Source organism: Rhinolophus sinicus, chromosome 5, assembly GCF_057876585.1.
Source record: "Rhinolophus sinicus isolate RSI-liver-muscle chromosome 5, RSI-T2T, whole genome shotgun sequence".
NCBI lineage: Eukaryota > Metazoa > Chordata > Mammalia > Chiroptera > Rhinolophidae > Rhinolophus > Rhinolophus sinicus.
In genome coordinates, this window is record NC_142505.1 from 39,380,765 (window position 1) to 39,400,892 (window position 20,128).

Below are 20,128 nucleotides of genomic sequence, written 5' to 3' on the forward strand. Positions count from 1 at the left end.
AACCACAGGAAGATCCTGCCTGCATCTTGGCGACGTACCTCTATAACCAATGGACGCTTCCTGGCAATACCTTGTGAAACTTGCTTTTTCATGTAGAGTAGTTTCCTAACTTCTTGTTCTGTACTGAGCTGCACTCCAAAGTGATTAATACGATAGTAATATAGATAACTATGATAATTATTATGCACATGACTTGGGTAAAACAAGTGGCCCCTAATTATGTCCTGTCAACTTTCCCACTGAGGAGTTGCACCTTACCTAGTAGGACACTTTTGAGGAGTTGCTGTGGAATGTATGCTTTAACCTTGATTTTATGCCTTGTCGAGAATTATGCTTATTGTTCAGATTTTATAGCCACAAAACAGTTCTTTGCTCAGAGTTTAGGCTAACCACCTAAACTATGCTGGATTCCTGGAGTCCTTTGATCACTCAAGTGCTTTCTCGGTGGTGTGACCTTGTTTTTAGGCACCTTGATGATTGCACATCCTTATTTCCATGAAGGTGTAGGAGTGCAGTGTTAGTGAAACTTTATTATTCCCTTTTTCTTTAACCTCCAGGTAGGTTCCAGGTTAATATCATACTGCCTATTCTGAGGCAGAACCAGATTTCGGAGAGGAATTAGGTAATCTGTTGATTTTTTTTTTTAGGTAACAGTTGCATGGGATTATAGAATCTCAGATTATATTTTTTAAAGCTAATTTATCATTTACTGGAAGTGAGAAAAATTGCTTGGCACCCAGTTATCTGTTCTCATTAATTTGTGTGTTGGAAAACCCTCCTTGTGCCTAGTGGTACCATTTCTCTTTCTCTGCCTGAATAATATCATAAACGTATAACTTTTCATTGGTGCTTTCAAGGTGACAAGTAAGGAGGGAAGCGCCTAGCAGCTACATGATTTTTTTCTCTTCAGTGGTTCTTCGCTCCTCACCCCCTTTGTTTTTTTTGCTACCATGCACCTTGGGTAACCTGACATACTCTAAAGAGGATGAATATAAGACTCTTAGGAAGGTCGTGTGTGATTATGGTGGTTCTCTGCCTTACTCCATTGAAAACTATAAAGATAAATGAACAAAAGAGAGTTTTTATCTTGTGTAAGATATCTTTATCCTAGACAGTATATTTATTATATTAGCTGTATAGAAATTGATTGATAAATGATAATATAGCATGTTGAAAGCATGGTTTTCTGCTGCTTTTCTAGTAATCACCTAACCTCTCTGAGCCTCAGCCTCTTCTTCTATAAATTGGGAATAGTAGTTTTTCTCATCTTACAAAGTGGTTGTGAAAAGGTTAAATGATTTAGTACACACCGCCTGGCACGCTGCGCTCAGTTAAGTGTGGGCTGTAATGTAAGCGGTAGTGATACTTGGTAAAGTATACTTGCATAGTTTGTTTTGATGAACAGTTTATTTAATATAAATCTGTATCTAGTTCTTGTACTGTTCATCAGATTGAACTGGAATAGGTAGCAATGTCTAAACACATTTGAAATCATTGTTACCGTGTGCTTTTTAAATGTGGTGTCAGAATTTTGAAGCTGTGGGGAACCAAGAAGATTAACTAGTGAAGGGGTCGCAAACTCCAGTCTACAGAGACCGGGCATAATGAGGTGAACCCAGTGGGTAGGGATGGTTATGCTTTAGTAAGGGGTACCTGCAGTTTCTATTCAGAACCATGGTGCCAAGTCTTTGATTATTGAAGAGAAACCAGAAATAATGTACTTATTTGTTAGTAACTTTCCCAGTTTCTAGATTTCAGCTATATTTTTTTTAATACTTGGCAGGCCAAACAAAATAAATCTCTGGCTGGCTGACCCCCAATTTGTGTCCTCTAAAACAGTTCAAACCCCTCACTTTAGAGATGTGGAGTCTGAGGTATAGAAACAAAAAGCCCAGGTGTTTTTCCATCTATTTCCCATAATGGAAATCTATTACTTCTGAAATAAGAATCTCATTTTTAAAAAATAAGTGAGCTCCTCTGGTGTATTCAAATGTTAAATTACGGATTATCTTTGGTCAGGACCTAATGGCTTGGGGAGAAGGAATTGTGTACAGATGCTAACATTTTTAGACTCTCTGACCAAGGAAGGGCACTCCTAGCTACTGTTTACTGAGTGCTTCCTCTGTTCTAGGCATTGAGTAAGTGCTTTACCTCAGTTAATAGTCACAGCAATCCTGAAGCGTTAGTTACCTCTTTTTATGCAGCAGGTTGAGATTAAAGACATACAGGTGATCAAGTACAAAGCTTGTATTGAAACTCCAATCTCTTGTCTCCAACATGAGTTCATTTACCTTGTGATACTATATTGATACCGTATGTCTTCAGAATTATGTGCCCCTTTTATCTTGTAAAAATTAAACTTGATAAGAAAATTTGAAAGCTCTTATGTTAATATTCTATAGGATTGTCTTGTTTGTGTATGATTAGCTGACGTAACAGCATTTAATTTTACTCTAAATTTGTCAACACCAAGACTATTACCGTGTTTCCCCGAAAATAAGACCTACCCCAAAAATAAGCCCCAGTTAAAATCATCAGCCAGACGGATGCATTTAATACATTATGACGATGTTCCAGAAGAAGATGACATGACTGTGTTTGAATAAATGTAGATTGTTATACATGAAAAAATAAGACACCCCCTGAAAATATGCCCGAATGCGTCTTTTGGAGCAGACATTAATATAAGACCTGGTCTTATTTTCGGGGAAACACGGTATATTTTAAGTGTACATTTGCTTCATTCTTCTTCAGTTCATTCATGTGTGTGTGTGTGTGAATTTAAATGATAAAGTTTGCATGTTTTTATATCTTTTCCTCATCTTAAGTTCCAACCCTATGTTTAGGTTGATTCTTTTTATTAGAACATCGTATCCTGAGTCACTCAGGCAAAATTATTCTATCTCTTACATTTTTCTTTTCCTCCCATTTCGTTACCTTAGTTTAGGCCCTTTAACCATCAGAGTAGTCTTCCTAAGGCATAGTTCTCACGACATAGAAATGTTTAGTGACACTTGTTGCCTGCCGAATAAAGTTAAAAGTCCTTAGCTTGACATTTCAGGTTCTGTTTGATTCCACCCTTCCTTTACAATCTTAATTCTTCTGTTTCTGTTTCAGCTCCCTTTTGCTTTAGTCAGTCTGTACTAGTCACTCCCTTCTTGAAGGAATTGCTCGTTTCCACCTCCAGAACTTGTTCACATTGTGCCTTAATCTTGGTATGTTATCCCTCCACCCTCAATTTCTGTATTAAAAATAACAACAACAACAACAAACCAATTGGAAGGTGTTATTGTGAAGATTAAGTAACGTAAAGTCCTTAAAAAATGTCTGCTGTGTGAGTGTATGTATTAACTTATTCAGTAAATGGTAGCTATTGTTGTGATTTAGCTCTCCTCCCATGCCAAATAATCTTTGTCTTAGGGTCATGTCATCCAAGACCCTGGCCCTTTGCAGTTTTTCTTGGGTTTTAATCCAGTCCCACTGGGATCCCTGTTGGCTCTTATCCCTGTACTTAATTTATTGTCTGAATAGACTTGGGCCTGCAGGATCTCTTAAGGACAATTTCAGAAAGGAACAGCTGTCTGTTCCTCTCAGCACTGCTGTGTTCAGAAAGACAGAGTGGAATGGAAAGACTAAGCTTTGGAGTTTGAGTTCTGTCAAATCACCTTATCAGATATGTAACTGAATTTTTTTTTTTTATAGAAAGGAACAGTAATACTTACCTTACAGGTTGTTGTATAGGTCAAATGAGATATTTGAGAACATGTTGAGCATTGTCTTGGAGCATCCAACTACTTGATAAATATGAATCTTCCTTTCTTCTCCTGGTAGTGTCTTCCACCAGGACACATAGAAACACACACACAAACCTACAGCTGTAAATGCTGCACAGTCCCCGCCAGGCATACACATAAGCACATACGTGTGTGCATACTCACATATACCAGAATCTGTACCCAGTAGCCTGGTACTTGGAATTCTAGACCTAGGTACAATTTACATGGTAGGATCTGGATTTATTAATATCTGGCAGTTTTTATGTAGAATCATTGATCTTGTACACAGAGTTGACTAGCTTTCCATTTGTTAGTTTAAGTTCTCAGTTTTGATTCCCAGTAGTGTTTATCTTATTGATTTAAACTGTTTACTTTTGACAATGACTAAAGGCTACTATTTTCTAGAAAATACTTATCTCCCCTCTTCAGGTATTTATGCAGAAGCTACTTTCTCAGCGGAGCCTCCCTTGGCTCCCCCTGCCTCTGCCGTCTCATGTGGTGCCTGCCCATTCCTGCCTAACGCTAATTAGTACACTACCATGTTTACTCATTTATCTTGTTTCTTGTCTGTCTATATTAGCTCAATAAAGATGCAGTTTTATCTGTTTTTCTCAGTGTTGTATCCCTAGCATCTTAGTAGGCACTCAGTAAATATTTGAATGTGTGAATTTCAGGACTGGTTTGTTTGTTTTCAACATGGTATTTCTATATTAACACTACAAAGATTCTTATACTTAGTGCTTTTGGTAACTGCATACAGGGCCCTTTTTCTTTTGTTGAGCTTTTGAGCAGTTGACGTAGATCAGCCTATATCAACTGAAAAAAAAGAAGCTTATGTACAATTATATAGTTTGTGATGTAATATTAGAACTATAATTGCCCATGCTAAAGTTACACACACACACACTTATTCAGTAGATATTTCATTCTCTATTATAAGCTAAAACGGTACTAAGAATTGATCTCTTCCCTTAAGAAGTATATAGTTTGGTGAAGAGACATATAAGCAGTCTTCTTTGCTGGTTACTTCCCCTCTCTCCTAAGTCAAAATAAAGAGCTCTGAGGCTCAGTCTTCAAATCTCTTCTTTTCTCTCCATATTTCTCTGGGAGATCTTGTATAGTCTTATGGTTTTATTGAGATTATGTAGTTCTTGATGATTCTCAAATTTTATCTCCGTCCTGGACGTCTTTGCCCTCTTGACATCTACACTTGGATATTTAATAGGCATCTCAGACTTAATATGCCCAGTACAAAATTTTGATCCCCTTCCTCCCTCTGGAAATGACATCTCTATTCATCCAGCTTCTTAGGCTGAAACTCTTAAGAAATCATCCTTAACCCCTCTTTCTCTCACACCCGTATCCAAAATATCAAAACTGTGGGCTGTGTTTTCAGTATATATGCCCAGTTGGCCACTTCTCTCCTTGCCGGAACTGCCCCCCATCCATCCTCCTCCCATCTAACTTATCTCTAACCAAGGTTATTACAATAGCCTCCTATTAGTCTCCTGCTTCCACCCTTTCCCTTTTGCAGTGAGTTTTCTAAAACAGAAGTCAGATCATGCCATTCTTCTCAAAATCCTTCCGTAGCTTCCCATCCCACTCACAAAAGCCTAAGACTTTCCCTTGGTCTACAAGACCTATTGAATCTGCCTTCTTCTTACCCCTACTTCATCTCACACCATTTCCCCCTCTCTCCACTTTGCTTATTGTTTTAGAGCCATGTTGGCCTCCTTGCTATTACTTCAGTGTCCAAACTATCCTGTGTCAGGGCCTTTGCATGTTTATTCTTTCTGCCTCTCCATCCCTTTCCCCAGAAATCCCCATGGCTCATTATTGACTTCCTTCCGGTATGTGCTCAAATGTCTTCATAAAAAGGCCTTCCTTGGGTCCCTATACACAATAACATGACTCTCATCCCTCTGTCTACCCTGTGACCCTGACTCTCTAACCCTACTTTGTTTCTTCCATTGCAATAAATAGTATATACTTAAGAGTTTACGAAGTTTATCTCCCCTGTCTAGATTGTGCAGTAGTTCCGTGTCAGCAGACTTGTTTTTACTCATTGTTATATCACCAGCATTTAGCAAAGTTACTGGCATGTTACAGGCACTTAATATTTGTTGAATGAAACGCAACAAGTGCAATCCAGTACGATCATTACAGTAGAAGGACATATAAGATGCATTAGGAAATAGAGAAAAGAGTGTCATGACTACCTAGGACTTGAGGGAAGACTTAACAAAGATGCCCTTAAACAGAGCTTTTTTTGGGGAAAAAAACAGGTAAGAGATTCCATACAATGAAAAGCATTGCAGGTGTACAAAGGCGTAAGAGTACACAGTGTACTCAAGGAACCAGACATACAGTTCTGGAGCATAACTTGTGGGGGTAAAGATTACATAAGTAGATGAGACCGAAGATGTAGTAGATGGTGTCAGACCATGAAGGGTTCTTATGCCAGACCAAGGAGTTTTAGATTTTATCCTGTAAGGTTGGTAGTGTGGAGCCACTGAAGATTTTGAGCAAGGTGTGATAACATATGTTTATATATTGCAAAGGTAGCTGACAACAGTATGAAGGATGGGGACCCAAGCTAAACACAGCATTTTATTTCAGCCATATATGATGTTGCAAGCTATGTAAGATGCAGAGAAATGGTTACTATCACATGAATGGGCAAAAGGCTATTTCGTGTTACGGTTGGGCGGAAACCACTGATGTGTAGTGTGAAGGTGTTCTTGGCACACTTGCAGTACATCTTATGAGGGAGAAGAAATGCCCTGTGGGGGGATTAGTGTATTCATCTCTAAAAATCCATGCTTTAGGAGAGAGATTTACAAAATTTTAGTTAACAATTATATTGTAAGTCATAATGTAGACTAGAAAAGTTTTTAAGGAGTACCAGTTATGAATTCAACAAGAAAGGGTGTTGTTACAGAATAAAAGACGTTGTGCTAGAAGGCCAGCCGCCTTTTTTCGTAGAGGAACAGTTTTATCAATAATATGCCTCCTGATCTTGAGTCACTGTTGACGGAAATAGTGACAGTTGTAAATATAATCAGATCCATACTATTTTCTGTAGGGCCAACACATTACTTTTGTAGGGCCAAATATCTACCTTTGCATATTACAGCACCCTGGCATGCACAGAATTTTTTAAATGAGGGATAAGCTAAAACATTTCTTCCTTTCATTCCACTGCAAGTGAAAACCATTTACATGACTTCAGTTGTCTTGCTCAAGTGTTATATCGCAGCGATGTACTGAATGTCTTGAATACTTTAATCTTACTACCCTTGGGTCAAAATATGATGTGTAAATTTAAGGATAAGATGGAGGTACCCAAAATGGTGTACATGGTTTGAATGTTGAGAATTTGGCATTCCCAAATTCATGGAAACATGATCCTGTGTTATTGAGCATTTTTTTAAACCACATCCAAATGCTACAGTAGGAAATGAAGACATGTTTGCCAAAGGCAGATGCAACAATATAGAGAATTAAGATCCTTTTGTCTCTATTTCCCAAGTTGACACATTCACCTTTGGAATATGCTATCCTATTCGATGAAACACTGTTAATGGAACAATAAAAGTAGTTTTCAGTGAGATGCTGCTTTATCATTTCTGAGTCCATGTTTGATCCAGATAGCCACATCTAGCTGAAAGATTTACCAGACTCTGATGACCAGTACCGTGGGGTGGGCTTTTCTAATTTTTTGGAAATAAAGGATAACAAAATAAACGAGTCAGGATTAGGTTACAGAATCAACTCTAGCTAGTTTAAGCAGAAAGAGATTTAGTAAAAGATTTTAAGTGGCTTATAGAATTGTTAGAAAGACTGAAGAAACAGACTCTGTGTTGAACTTTCAAGAATGACATCCCAAAGCCACATTGCAACTGGACCACCAAGAGAGTTACTGTCTCTTTTAGGATCAGAAAGGTGCCTACATAATTGAGAAGCTGTAACTTTTAGCTGCTTGGCTCAGATCCTTGCCCTCTCTGCCATGATCAGGAATCTGCCACTGTTAGGAAATAGCCATCTGCACAGAACCACCTTCATCAGTGAGCTGTGGTCACTGCTGCTGGCTCTAGAGCCAAGCCACGGCTGCCACAGCCTGTGTGACAGAAGGTTCCTTGTACCCTTCTTGATACCAGTGAAACGTGACTGGATACAAGGACCTCTGCAAACATTGCTGAAGAAAACTTGGACGGCTCCATGCCAGTACTTGTAGCCTAAATGCAACCTTCCTTCCCTTCTAGCCTCCAAATTTCTAGAGAGTGCGTCTGATTGGTGGAACTTAAGTCCTGTCCACAGCCCTAACTGCAAGAGAGGCTGGGAAATGTCGTTTCAGCTTTCTAGTCTCTGCAGTACAGGAAGTCATACACCAAAGGACGTTGAAATGGATGATGAACACTGATCTATGTACCACAGTTATAGACCCTGGTTCTCCTTGAGGCTATGCGCTATGGCTAAGCTGAGAAATAATGATGAGAAACTTACAAGTATTTGTTTTTTTCTATATTTTTATTGTTTTATAACAACACACAGCACCTTTCCATTGATTTTCCCATTTTAATTTTTAAGAATTGTTTGTTAATTGAGTTTTTCATAGGTGCTTCTTAAAAAATACCTAAAATTGGTGCTTCACCTATGTGATGAATTTAATGGTATGTGGATGCCAAAAGTTTCCTCACATTTAAAGTGTGGGTAGTAGATGAAAGAGGGACTAAAAGAAAAACCGTTAGCATGGGTTACCTAAACTAAGGCTGGGCCAGTGCCATCCAGTACTGAAGCATGGTTAAAGAAGGTGGGAACTGAAAAGCGATCATCTGATTTGGTAGCACTTAGTATTATTAGTGTTCTTGCAAACTGATGGTTGCTTGATGGGAGGGGTGTTGGGGGGTGGGTGAGAAAGGTGGAGGGATTAGGAACTACAAATTGTAGTCACAAAAGACTCACAGGGATGTGAAACGCAGTATGGGGAATACAGTCAGTAATGTTGTAAAGACTGTAGGGTGTCAGATGGGTCCTGGACTTATGGGGGGAATCACTTCTTAAATTATATAAAGGCCTAACCACTGCGCTATACACCTGACACTAATACAAAATAACATTGAATGTCAACTCTAAATATATATACATATACATATATGTATGTGTGTGTGTGTGTATATATACACACACACACACACACACACACATGTATGGTCACGGGATGTAAAGCACAGCATAGGGAATATAGACAGTGGTACTGTAATAGCTATGTACGGTGTCAGATGGGTAGTAGACTTGGTGGGGTTATCACTTTGTGAGGGGTGTAAATGTCTAATCATTATGCTGTTTTGTACACCTGAAGCTAATTAAAAAATATTGTTGGTGTTCTTGAAGGTTCTAATAAAGAAATAGAATCAGAAGCCAAATTGCAGGTTTAGGCTGTGAGTAGGAGGGAAAGGATTGGAGCAGAGATTATAGAATGTTTTTAAGAAGCTTGCCTTTTGAGAAGCAGTAATTTGGGTTGTTTTTGTTTTTTGGTACAATTCACTTGCTTTATATACCATAATTACTTAGAACAAGTAAGGCCCAAAGCACATATCACATGCAAGATAAGTACAATCTTCCAAATGTCCTCACTTTGGTCTTTTTGTGTAGTTTGATGTGAAGTGAGTGCTATTAAAATAATCTCTTTCGGCTTAGAGATACAATGGGTACAACATTATTCTGTAACAATTAGTCACTTCTGATTACTTTTTTATCTAAAGTGGCTGTTAATATTTTTATGTTTTTTAAAAAGTGCAAATTAATTACTACTATAGTTTGGAAAGGTGCAGTTTAAAGTCTTGATAGCTGACTTAATCAACATATTTGTATGATTGATTGGTGAGCTGAACATTAATTAAGATGGATTCACTTCCCGTGTAGTTCATTTGAACATTAGTGACAGATATTCAAAGAGTATAGATTATAACTGCTTTTATAGGAAGTGTTGTTGAATGCATTTCATACATTACATAGAGCTTGAGTTTTTATTTATTCTAAGTAAATATCTGATAATGTCAAGTTCATTGGACGCTGCAGTCAAAATAATCCCCATTGTCTCCCTCTTAAAAAGGTGGGGAGTAGGCTATGTGTACGTTTATATGGTGTAGTTTTCTTACGCTGCACTTACGGAAATGAAACAGGAACATATTCAAGGGCAGTGATTTACTGTTCCAAATTCCCTCATTAGAGGTGGAGCATGTTTGCTATGATTTAATTCCAAATTTGTTTACATTCCAGGCTCTGTAGGTAACCTAGTTGGATTTTTTTGTTAAAAAACAAAACAGAACCCTCTGGAGTGTTCAGAGAGGAGACCTCAAAGAAGAAGGAGAAGAAGATTGAAAATAATGAAAACAATTGCTGATCGGTGTCCTGGGTGAGAGGGAGGGGATGGGGTACAGAGCACAGGTGGATGGATGGACTACACATGAGCTTCTGATAAGAGGAAGGACATCTAGTCTTTTGAGGAAGAGGAGAATGGATGGATACAAATTCAAATATGTATCATTTTTCCTGTTAAGAAACAGGCTTATTTGTAAAAGCCCAACCCATATGAGGCAATTTGGGGGTCATTTTAAAGATTAGATTCCTTGAGTCTGACTTAAGATGAACATAAATATTTTTTCATATTCCGTTCAAGTTGGTAACTTGATTCTTTTTCTGATTTCTCAGCAACAAGCTTAATAACAATGAGTATTTTACTAGTGCCTTTCCATTGATTTTCTCATTTTAATTTTTAAAAATTTGTTTATTGAGTTTTTCATAGGTGCTTCTTAAGTTTCTGATAAACTTTAAAAAAATATATTGGTTAAACGGCCTTTGATTTTAAAGTTAAGAAGCAATAAGAGACTTAAGTTTACCCAGTCCCAACTTTCATGAGGAAAGCTGTGCGTCAGTGGTCTGTCCGAACTCACTTAGCCGCTTAGTAGCTGAGGTGAGACAGGAAGATGGGTTTCATGATCTTTAGGGCCATGTACTTTCCCTTACGCCAACTGCCTTCTTTTCCTAATTTAATCCACGGGTGTCTGATTTCAGCACCTACACTTTTGTATTTCCTTGTGGCCCATGAGCATCTCACAAGAACTTCAAAACTTGATTTACTTGGTTTCTTTAATATTCATTCAACAAATATTTCTCAAGTAGCTACTGAGTGGCAGTCACTATTTTACATCTTGGGTATCAAAAAGTTCTCAGGCCTCAAGAATGAGGGAACCAGAAAAGAAACACAAATATTAACAGAATTTCAGATAGGTGTAAATGCTACCATGAAAAGAAATAGAGAAATAGAATGTGGTAACAAGATTATCTACTTTAGATAGAATAGTCAGGGAAGGGTTCGCTGAGGAAGTGACATTTGAGCTGAGACCTGAGTGATAAGAAGAGCCAGCCATGGGTCAGAGCATTCTTGGCAGAGGCCCTATGCTTGAACAAGCTTGGCATGGTTGATGAATGGAAAGAAGGTGAACACTGGAGCGAGTGAGAGGAGAAGAGGTAGGTCAGAGAGGAGAGGACAGTTCCGTAGGGCTGGGTAGACCACGAACGTGAGAATTTAGAAATGGGATTGTATCATCATAATCTCAAGATCCGTCCATGTTGTTGCAAATGGCACTATTTCATCTTTTTTTATGGCAGTGAAGTATTCCATTGTGTGTATATATACCACATCTTCATTACCCAGTCATCTATCAAAGGACACTTTGGTCTCCGTGTCCTGGCCACCATAAATAAAGTTGCAATGAACAAACATAGGAGTACATATATCTTTATGGATAAATGTGAAATAAGTCAGACAGAAGAAGTCAAGAACTGTATGATTTCACTGATATGTGGTATATAAAACTGAAAACAACAAAGGAACAAGACAAACAAATGAAGAAACAGAAACTCATAGACACGGACAATAGTTTTGTGGTTACCAGAGGGTAAAGGGGGTCAAATATATGGTGATGGAAGGAGAACTGACTCTCGATGGTGAACACAGAATGTGATATATAGGTGATGTATTACAGAATTATATACCTGAAACCTAACTTTACTAACAGTTGTCACCCCAATAAACTTTAATTGCAATGGCAAAAAAAAAAAAAAAAAAAAGGAAAAACAAAAAAGAAATGGGATTCTATTCTAAGTGAAATGGAATGGTATTGGAGCTGGGGAGTGATTGACCTGAGTGATGTGTTTGAAAGATCACACTGCTTGATGGAGAGTGGATTGTAGGGTGCTACCAGTGAAGGTGATTGAGGAGCAGTTGGATTTGGGATTCATTTTGGAGGTCTGCGGGATTTACTCATGGACTGGATGTGGGGGGGAGGTTTGCGGAGGATGGTGAGAAAAAGAGGAAGATGGTGGTAGACTGGGGGAAGAGCATGTTTTAGGGGGAGGAAATCAGATAGTTTGTCTGGACTTGTTCAATTTGAGATGCCTACTGGATGTCCAAAGAGGCAGTTGAATATTCACATCTAGTGTTGAGGAAGAGAGATCAGGTCTGGAAATGCAGCTTTGGGAGGCATCAGCATTAACATCATATGCTGAAGGGTATTGCATAGGGAGAGAAGAGAAGGTGGTCTAGAACGGAGCCATGAAGCATTGTAACACTTAGAGGTGAGGAGGGAGAGAAGTCATGAACGGGCCAGGGATGTAGGAGGAAAGCCAGAAACACTGTTGTGGAAGGCAAGAAAAGAGGACATTTTAAGGATGGATGTTAGTGATCGCTTATACTAAACAGTATGATGAGGACAGAGACATGACCACTGGGTTTAGCAATGTGGAAGGCATTGACGACTCTGGCTAGAGCCATTTCAGTGTCATCATGGGCTTAGAAGCCGATTGGAAAGGGTTGAATGAATGGAAGATGAGAAATTAAGAAACAATGACTAGAGATAATTGCTTTTGAGAGGTTTTGCTGTGAAAGGGAGTCTAGAAATGGAATGACATCATGAGGGAGGAGATGGAGTCTAGGGATATTTTTTTTCCTTTTGGGTTTTTTTAAAATTGGGATATACCCAAGGTTGTTTATGTGTTGATTGGAATGATCCACTAGAGAGGAAAATGAAGGGTGATCCTGGAAAGAGGGATTAATTGTAGAGGCAAGTCCTTGGGGTGGTGCTGGTGGGATGGGATGGACAGCACGGTGGGGGGATTGCCCCTTTCTCGGAGCATGGATGCAGTGATGTCATACGCCCTCCCAGGCCCCTTCACGCACAGCTCCTCCTTCACTCTCACCAGATGCCTTTAGAGCAAGTTGATCATCGTCTTTCTCTAATACTAATTTTTTTTCTGTGCTGCATCTTCCATGTTCTTTTGGATGGATTCATCCTGTATGAGGCTTAGCAGGAGGCAGCTGGTGATATTTAACAGCAATTTTCATTTTTTGTGCCAACAGGTGAAGCAAAAAATTTATTGCCATATCTTGGACCCAACAAAATGAGAGATTGTTTCTGCACCATAAATTTGGATCAGGAAGAAGTTTATCGTACCCAAGTTGTTGAAAAATCTTTAAGGTTTGTAAAAATGGATAAATTATCATTGATATGATATGTATGGATTGATTTTTATATACTTTCCAGGCTTCATCAAAAGACTTTCTTCATATGAAACTTTTATTTTTCTTTTACAGTCTGAATTTATCTTTAGAATTATAGAATCTCAGAGTTTGAAGGAGCCTTAATGTTCACTGAACTAGACTAACTGCCTTACACTTGGTTCCTTCTGACAAATATCCTTGATAGGTGGTCATCTGTCATTTGCTTGATAATGTACCAGTGACCAAGGAGTTCACTGCCTCCTAAGCAGCCTGGTTGGTCTTGAAACTATTCTGACTCCTAGAAGCTCTTAAATTTAGTCGATTAATATCTATTAAAAGAAGAGCTTACTATATGCCAGGAACTTACTGGGTTCTATTTATTAATACATCCACAAAAGCAGGATAGATACAGCGCTTACTTTCATGTAGTTTTTCATTGCCTCAAAATGTCCCTTAATTGTTCCTAATTCTGTCCCTTGGATTTCTAGAGAACAGGTTTAATCCATCCCTCACATGACGCATTCAAGTTTTTTGAAACAACTATCATATACTTCAGTTTGTTCTCTAGGCTAAATTTTGCCCATTCGTTTGAACTTTTCTCAAAGTATATCATTATTTTGTTTCTCTTGAAAATAAATAAAATCTTATGGTTTATACAAGTAGGGCATTGTAAGGGAATGAACTCTTCGGTAGATTTCTCATCTTTGAAAGTATAAATAGCACTTGGAGAGTTTCATAGTATAAATATTAACTCATAAAAGTGAACTGTGCCACCTCTGCACTCTAGTAGCGTTTATGGACTCTCCAGTGCAGAGCTGTGCTGGAAGGGTGCAGTCTTGTTCAGAGAGAAGAGTCAGAACAAGGGCACCAAGAGTTGTTGGGATGAACATGTGGTGGCTGAAATATTGAGTGTCGTGACTTACGTAAATTGTATTTCAGGTATCTGTTTTTTAATGCTTTTTAAAATATCTTTTCCCTTTACACTTGCCTTTTTTTCCTCTGAAGTTTTCCCCTTTGTCTTTATTATCAGTATTTATAATTTTGAATATCTGTTGAGTTCTTCATAGGAAAGGCATTGTATAAAGCTGAAAATACTTTAGTAACCCAAAAAGATTTAAAGTAATATACTTGACATCTTCAGTCATAAATCACCTTGTCCCTGTTGTGTTAGAATTCTGTTGTAATTTGTATGTTATAGATGATGGAATTGAGTCACTGGAAAGCTGAATAATTTGTGCATGTAATAAAGGAACTTAGAAGCAAAACTAAGATTGGGACCTGAAACTATTTAAATGTCAGTTTGTTACTTAATGTACGCTGATTCCATATCACACAAAAATCGATGATTGTCCATAAATTGAATACTTACAGTAGTTTCTAATATGTAGCCTTGTAAGTGAATAATTAAAATTAGCTTACTTTTTTTTTTTAACCCTTGCCTTTCCAACTGTCTGTGTTGGGGGAAATGAAATGATAAGACCAATTATTTTTACCCATCTTAAATTATTTTTCTAGATGCATAGCAACTTGGAAGATATTTTAAAGCTAGCAGTGGTTACCTTAGGTCATTTCAATATAGACTACGTGTGTGTTAGACTAGATGCTTGTGTTCTAGGAGCCCCCTAGCATTTTGCCTTGTAGAGTAGGGTGAAACAATCTGTAGTATAAATGCTTGCTCACCTTGCTTTCATTTCGGTGTTTTCTACCCTTGTGGATATTGTAGTAAGTAAGCTAGCTGTTAAGTCAAAAGTCAGTAGATACCACTTAGATCTTTTTTGGGTTCTGGATACTATAGTTTTTATAGGTAGTCTGGATATAGAATTTTCATAATGGGTAAGTAGGAGTCACATAAGGAATCTCCAGCTCCTAAATCTCTCCCTCAAATCCTTTTTAGAAGTAGGTGGTATGTAACAGCGGTCTTGCCTGTGCCCGGGGCTTCGCGTCCCCACACCAGGAATTAATTACCTTGGGAGTCATACGCAGGCTCATAGGGTAGTGGTAACCATCAGTGGTAAACACAGTTTTAAAAACTGTGTAAGTCTAGTCATTACTTTCTACCAACCTTGTGGAGAAATTTTCTTCAAATGGATTGATTAGTTAATTAATTAATTTATAAAATGAAGATGTGGGCACCCAGATGTAGCAGTTAGGTCATTGAGATCTGGGTGGTGCAGTCATATAGGTCACTTCATGGCTAATGCTCATGTTATTCTTATTTGGCTTTAGAATGTGTTTTAAAAATAATACTTGAATGTGGATATATGATATATGAAGAAAATTCTCCATCTTCTAATTGTTTATAAAATGATGCAAAGGAGAAAAATACCTAAACACATCATGCCTTTGCCTAATAGTTGTTTTTATATCAGTTTCTATGTTGAGACTACTTAGAAGATTCTACTTATTTTGACAGACCAACTTTTAAAAGTTTACTTTGGTTACATTGGAAATGAAAAATATTGACAGAAGTTGATCAGGCATTATAACAGCTCAAGAGCTAAGTCAGCTGTTTGCTGGCCAGTCCGAAAGCATTTTACTTTCTCTTTAGATTGTGACATCCTAAAGAGATTGCATTTATGGTGACATTTTCAAAGTCGCTTTTTGTTCTTTAAACAGTCTCAGGAAAGAGGAACTCTTGACAAAAGATATTCACTGGCATCTCAGAGATTTATGTCTTCGTAGAAAAATTTAAATATCAAAATAGCATTCATAAAATGAACTTATAAAATAAGCTATTTTATAGGAGAAAAACCTTAGCAACTTGGCAGTAGGCAAAGATTTCTTAAGATGCAAAAAGATGAAGTCATAAAAGGAAAATTGATAAACTGGATTTCATCAAAATCACTTCTGCTCTTCAGCAGACACTATTAGGAAAGTGTAATTGCAAGCACAGCTGGGAGAAAATATTCTGAAAAAGGACTTGTATCCAGAATTTATTTAAAAAAAAATAATAAGAAAGCCCAGTTTAAAATATGTGGTGAAAACCCACATGTACAAAAGAACGTACACAAGTGACCAACACACACATGAACGATATTCAGCATCATTAGTCATCAGGGAAATGCCGTTTGAAACCATTTCTGGCACTATATATTCTTGAACATAATGTATCAAGATAAAAATCAGATCACTAGTTCCTGTGACAGTATGGAGGGGGAACTTTCTGGGGAGATACAGAAATGTTCTATATCTTTATTGGAGTAGAGACTACACAGGTGTATAAATTTATGTCACATGCACTAGATAGCTAATTTTAAAAACACTTTCAATAACAAAAGTTGACAATATGGAGCAACTGGAGCTCTCATACATTGCTGGTAGGAATGTAAAGTGGTTGGAAATCAGTTTGGCAGTTTCTTATAAATTAAAATTTCACCTACCCTTTAACCCAGCAATTCCGTTCTTAGTTACCTACCCAAAAGAATCGAAAGCATATTTCCAAGAAAAGCCTTGTATAAAAATGGTCATAGCAGCTTAATTTTTAATAGCCCAAACTGGAAATAACTCAAATGACATCATAGGAGAATGGATTGTGGAATATTCATGAATGGAATATTACACAGCAGTTGAAACAAATGAACTACTGATATACACAGAAAATGGAAAAAAATCTCATAGATGTTAAACTGAATGAAAGAAGCTAGACATGAGTACATACTATTTGATTCCATTTGTATAAAATTCTACACCGGATCTATAGTAATAGATCACAAGTTGCCTGTGGCAATTATGGTGGGGTAACTGCAGAAGAGCATGGGGGATCTTTATGGGGATATAGAAATGTTACCATATCTTAATTAAGATGGAGGCTGCACAGTTTATAAATTTATCAAAAGTCATTAACCTTTATACTTTAAATTGGATTTTATTGTATGTAATTTATACCTCAGTAAAATTGATTTAAAAATAACCTGTTTTGATTTTTTAAATGTATTTTAAAGTAACTACATAACATCCATTTTAGGTGTTATGTATTGTGATTAATATAGTTTTACATATTTCTAAGATGATGATGGTGTGATTGACAGTGTCCTCCTCTCTCATTTGTGTCCACTTGAGGTGGGCATGACCTAGGCTAGGCAATTACTGGGTCTTCTGTCTGCAGCACTCCTGAAAAGCTGTTTGTTTAGAGGTCAACCTGGCAGTTGAGGTCCTTTCAGAGTTCAGCTTGGTTTGTACAGGATTTAGTTGAAACTTAGCATCAGGGATTACTTTGGAGCTTTTGAAGCTTTTCTTACTGTATTCTAGTCTAATTTATTTTATTGAAAATATTATTTGAGGACACTGTTAAATTTAAAATAATTAACTTTCCTCCTTTTCTCTCTAGCCCATTTTTCAGTGAAGAATTTTACTTTGAGATTCCAAGAGCTTTCCAGTATTTGTCTTTCTACGTTTATGATAAGAATGTTTTACAAAGAGACCTTCGTATAGGTATGTGGTATACTTAACTATCTTTAATCACAACATTGGTGTTTATGTTCATTCTTTTTCTAAGTGTAAAGTGTTGAAAACAACAAAGTAATATATGTTCAACATTTCTAATCGTTTTCTCTAGCCTTCATGTTCATTTGTGAATCTGATTTTTAATTTGTATGCTCAACTTTGGTGACACTTCCTCAGGGAAATGTCATGACTGATCCCTCCTTGTTACAGTGTCCTATGTTTCCATAGTACCTGATGGGTTCCTTTCCGTAGTTCTCATTATGCTTGTTCATCAGTTTGTTGTTTGATGTCTAGATTCTCTAGTTGAATATGATACTTGTGAAGGCAGAGGCCGTCACTCAGAGTGCCTTACATTTAGTAAATGTTCAGTATGTATTAGGTTGGTGCATTGTGGTTTTTGCAAGTATTTTTAACCTTTTAAACGGCAATGACTTTTGCACCCAACCTAATATTTGTAGAATGGTTCAAAGGTGTTTTTATACAAAGATCACTGTATTTGATCCCCCCAAAGTTGTTTATTTTTTAAACAACTGTCTGAGGCTGGGTGGACTACAGCAAAGCTAACTGGCCAAATATGTGTTTTTGCATTCATGGTCTTTGCACCACTATCTTTGTATTTTAATAACAGGTAGAGATGTATAATTTAACATGTATTATCCTCTCCCCTTTTAGTATTCTTAATTTCATCATCTGCATCTCTCCTTTCTGATTTCAAATATGCTCAAGTCTCCATCAGTTTAAATGATTAAGCTTTATGTTGTCTTAGTCCTCTTCACCACCATCTAATTTGTTTCTCCTTTGCTATTTGACTCTTTAACAAATGGTCTGTATCCCTTTTCTGCTTGCTACTTATTTCTTTTTAAATCTCTGTAACCTGGCCTCTACATTTTTCTGACAAACCATTTTCTGAAATTTGCAAAAATCATTTTAGAGAAAGTCAAATAACATATTTTAAAAAACATGTTTGAATTATGAAACTTAACATAATTTTAGTGACTGCAAAGGAGTAAGTAACTACAGTTAATAATTTGTATATTTTTCCCATTCTTTATTCCATATGTTTATATTATTACATTGTACTACTTACTCAGTTTTTTCCTTTTTTACTTAATATCATCTAATGATCCTTTTCCTGTGTTAGTAAATATTTTTCAAATATGCTTGTTATATAGTATCTTTTATATAGAAATGTATTATTTTAACTACTCCTTTGTTGATAAACATTTGTGTTTCCAGATTTTTGGTGGTCTAAATGATGCTGCTATAAACATCCTTCTGTGTTAATTTTTGCATTTTAATTTGTTAATTTTTGCAAAATTGTCCATTTTTCTTAGGATAAATTTTTAGAAGTGAAAATATTGAGTTAAAGGGTATGGATGTTTTTAGGGTTCCTTCTATATGTATTCTTACATTGGCCCCAGAAATATGGTACTAATGTACATTCTCCCAAATATGGCATGGACATTAACCATTTCACCATACCCTCGTCAGTCTTGGGTATTACCATTGAAAAATGTTTACAATTTGGTAGGTGAAAAATAATATTTAATTTTTAACTTGTTGTGTTTTTTTTTGTTTATCAGTGAATTTGAGGAATTTGCATATGTATTAGTCTTTTCCATTTTTTTCCTATAAATTGGTTTTTCATTTTTTTGCCCATTATTTTGGCTGGAATTGTATCTTTTATTTATTCTTATGCATCTTTATTTATCAAATATGTTAATTTTTTTAATTACTTTCAGATGTACAAAGCAATGTAATAGTTAGACATTTACACCCCTCACAAAGTGATCACCACCCCCAATCTGCTAGCTACCCCTCTGACATCATACGTAGCTATTACAATACCATTGACTATTCACTATGCTGTACTCCATATCCCATGACCATATCATATATATGTATGTATATATATTTAATTATATTTGAAGTTCAATATTATTTTGTGACATATTATTAAATGTTAGCTATTGTCAGCTGTATTCATAGCAAATACTTTTTCTCTGTCACAATAGGCATTTCACAGTTTTTAATGCTCATCTGTCTCTGTGTCACATTTCATTCTTTGATTGCTTATTTAACTTGTTGAAAGCCAAGGAAAATACAGTTTAATGCCATTGTATTTTCTTAGCTGTTTTGTTCTTCTGACTTCTTTACTTATATGAAGACTCTTCTCTTTCTAGCAAACCCTTAATTAGAGATCTTTCCTGAGGCTCCATCCTCAATTCAGTTAAGCAAACATTTACAAACACTTTTATGTGGCACACAACGGATGGGAATATTAAGACGAATAAGACTCAGTTTGCTTCTAGGCTGTCAGAGAGGTAGATTTGTACTCTAGTAC

At 36.8% G+C, this 20,128-nt stretch overlaps 1 protein-coding gene across 4 annotated transcripts in view; it reads left to right on the plus strand.

Moving 5' to 3' along the window:
- Positions 1–20,128, plus strand: part of RASA2 (RAS p21 protein activator 2) — a 102,732-nt gene that overhangs the window by 9,915 nt on the left and 72,689 nt on the right. For all 4 annotated transcript variants that reach the window (XM_074312934.2, XM_074312935.2, XM_074312936.2 and 1 more), the window contains exons 2-3: positions 13,201–13,318; positions 17,669–17,772. In XM_074312934.2, coding sequence (XP_074169035.1) covers positions 13,201–13,318; positions 17,669–17,772 — 222 coding nt within the window. The remainder of the gene's footprint in view (positions 1–13,200; positions 13,319–17,668; positions 17,773–20,128) is intronic.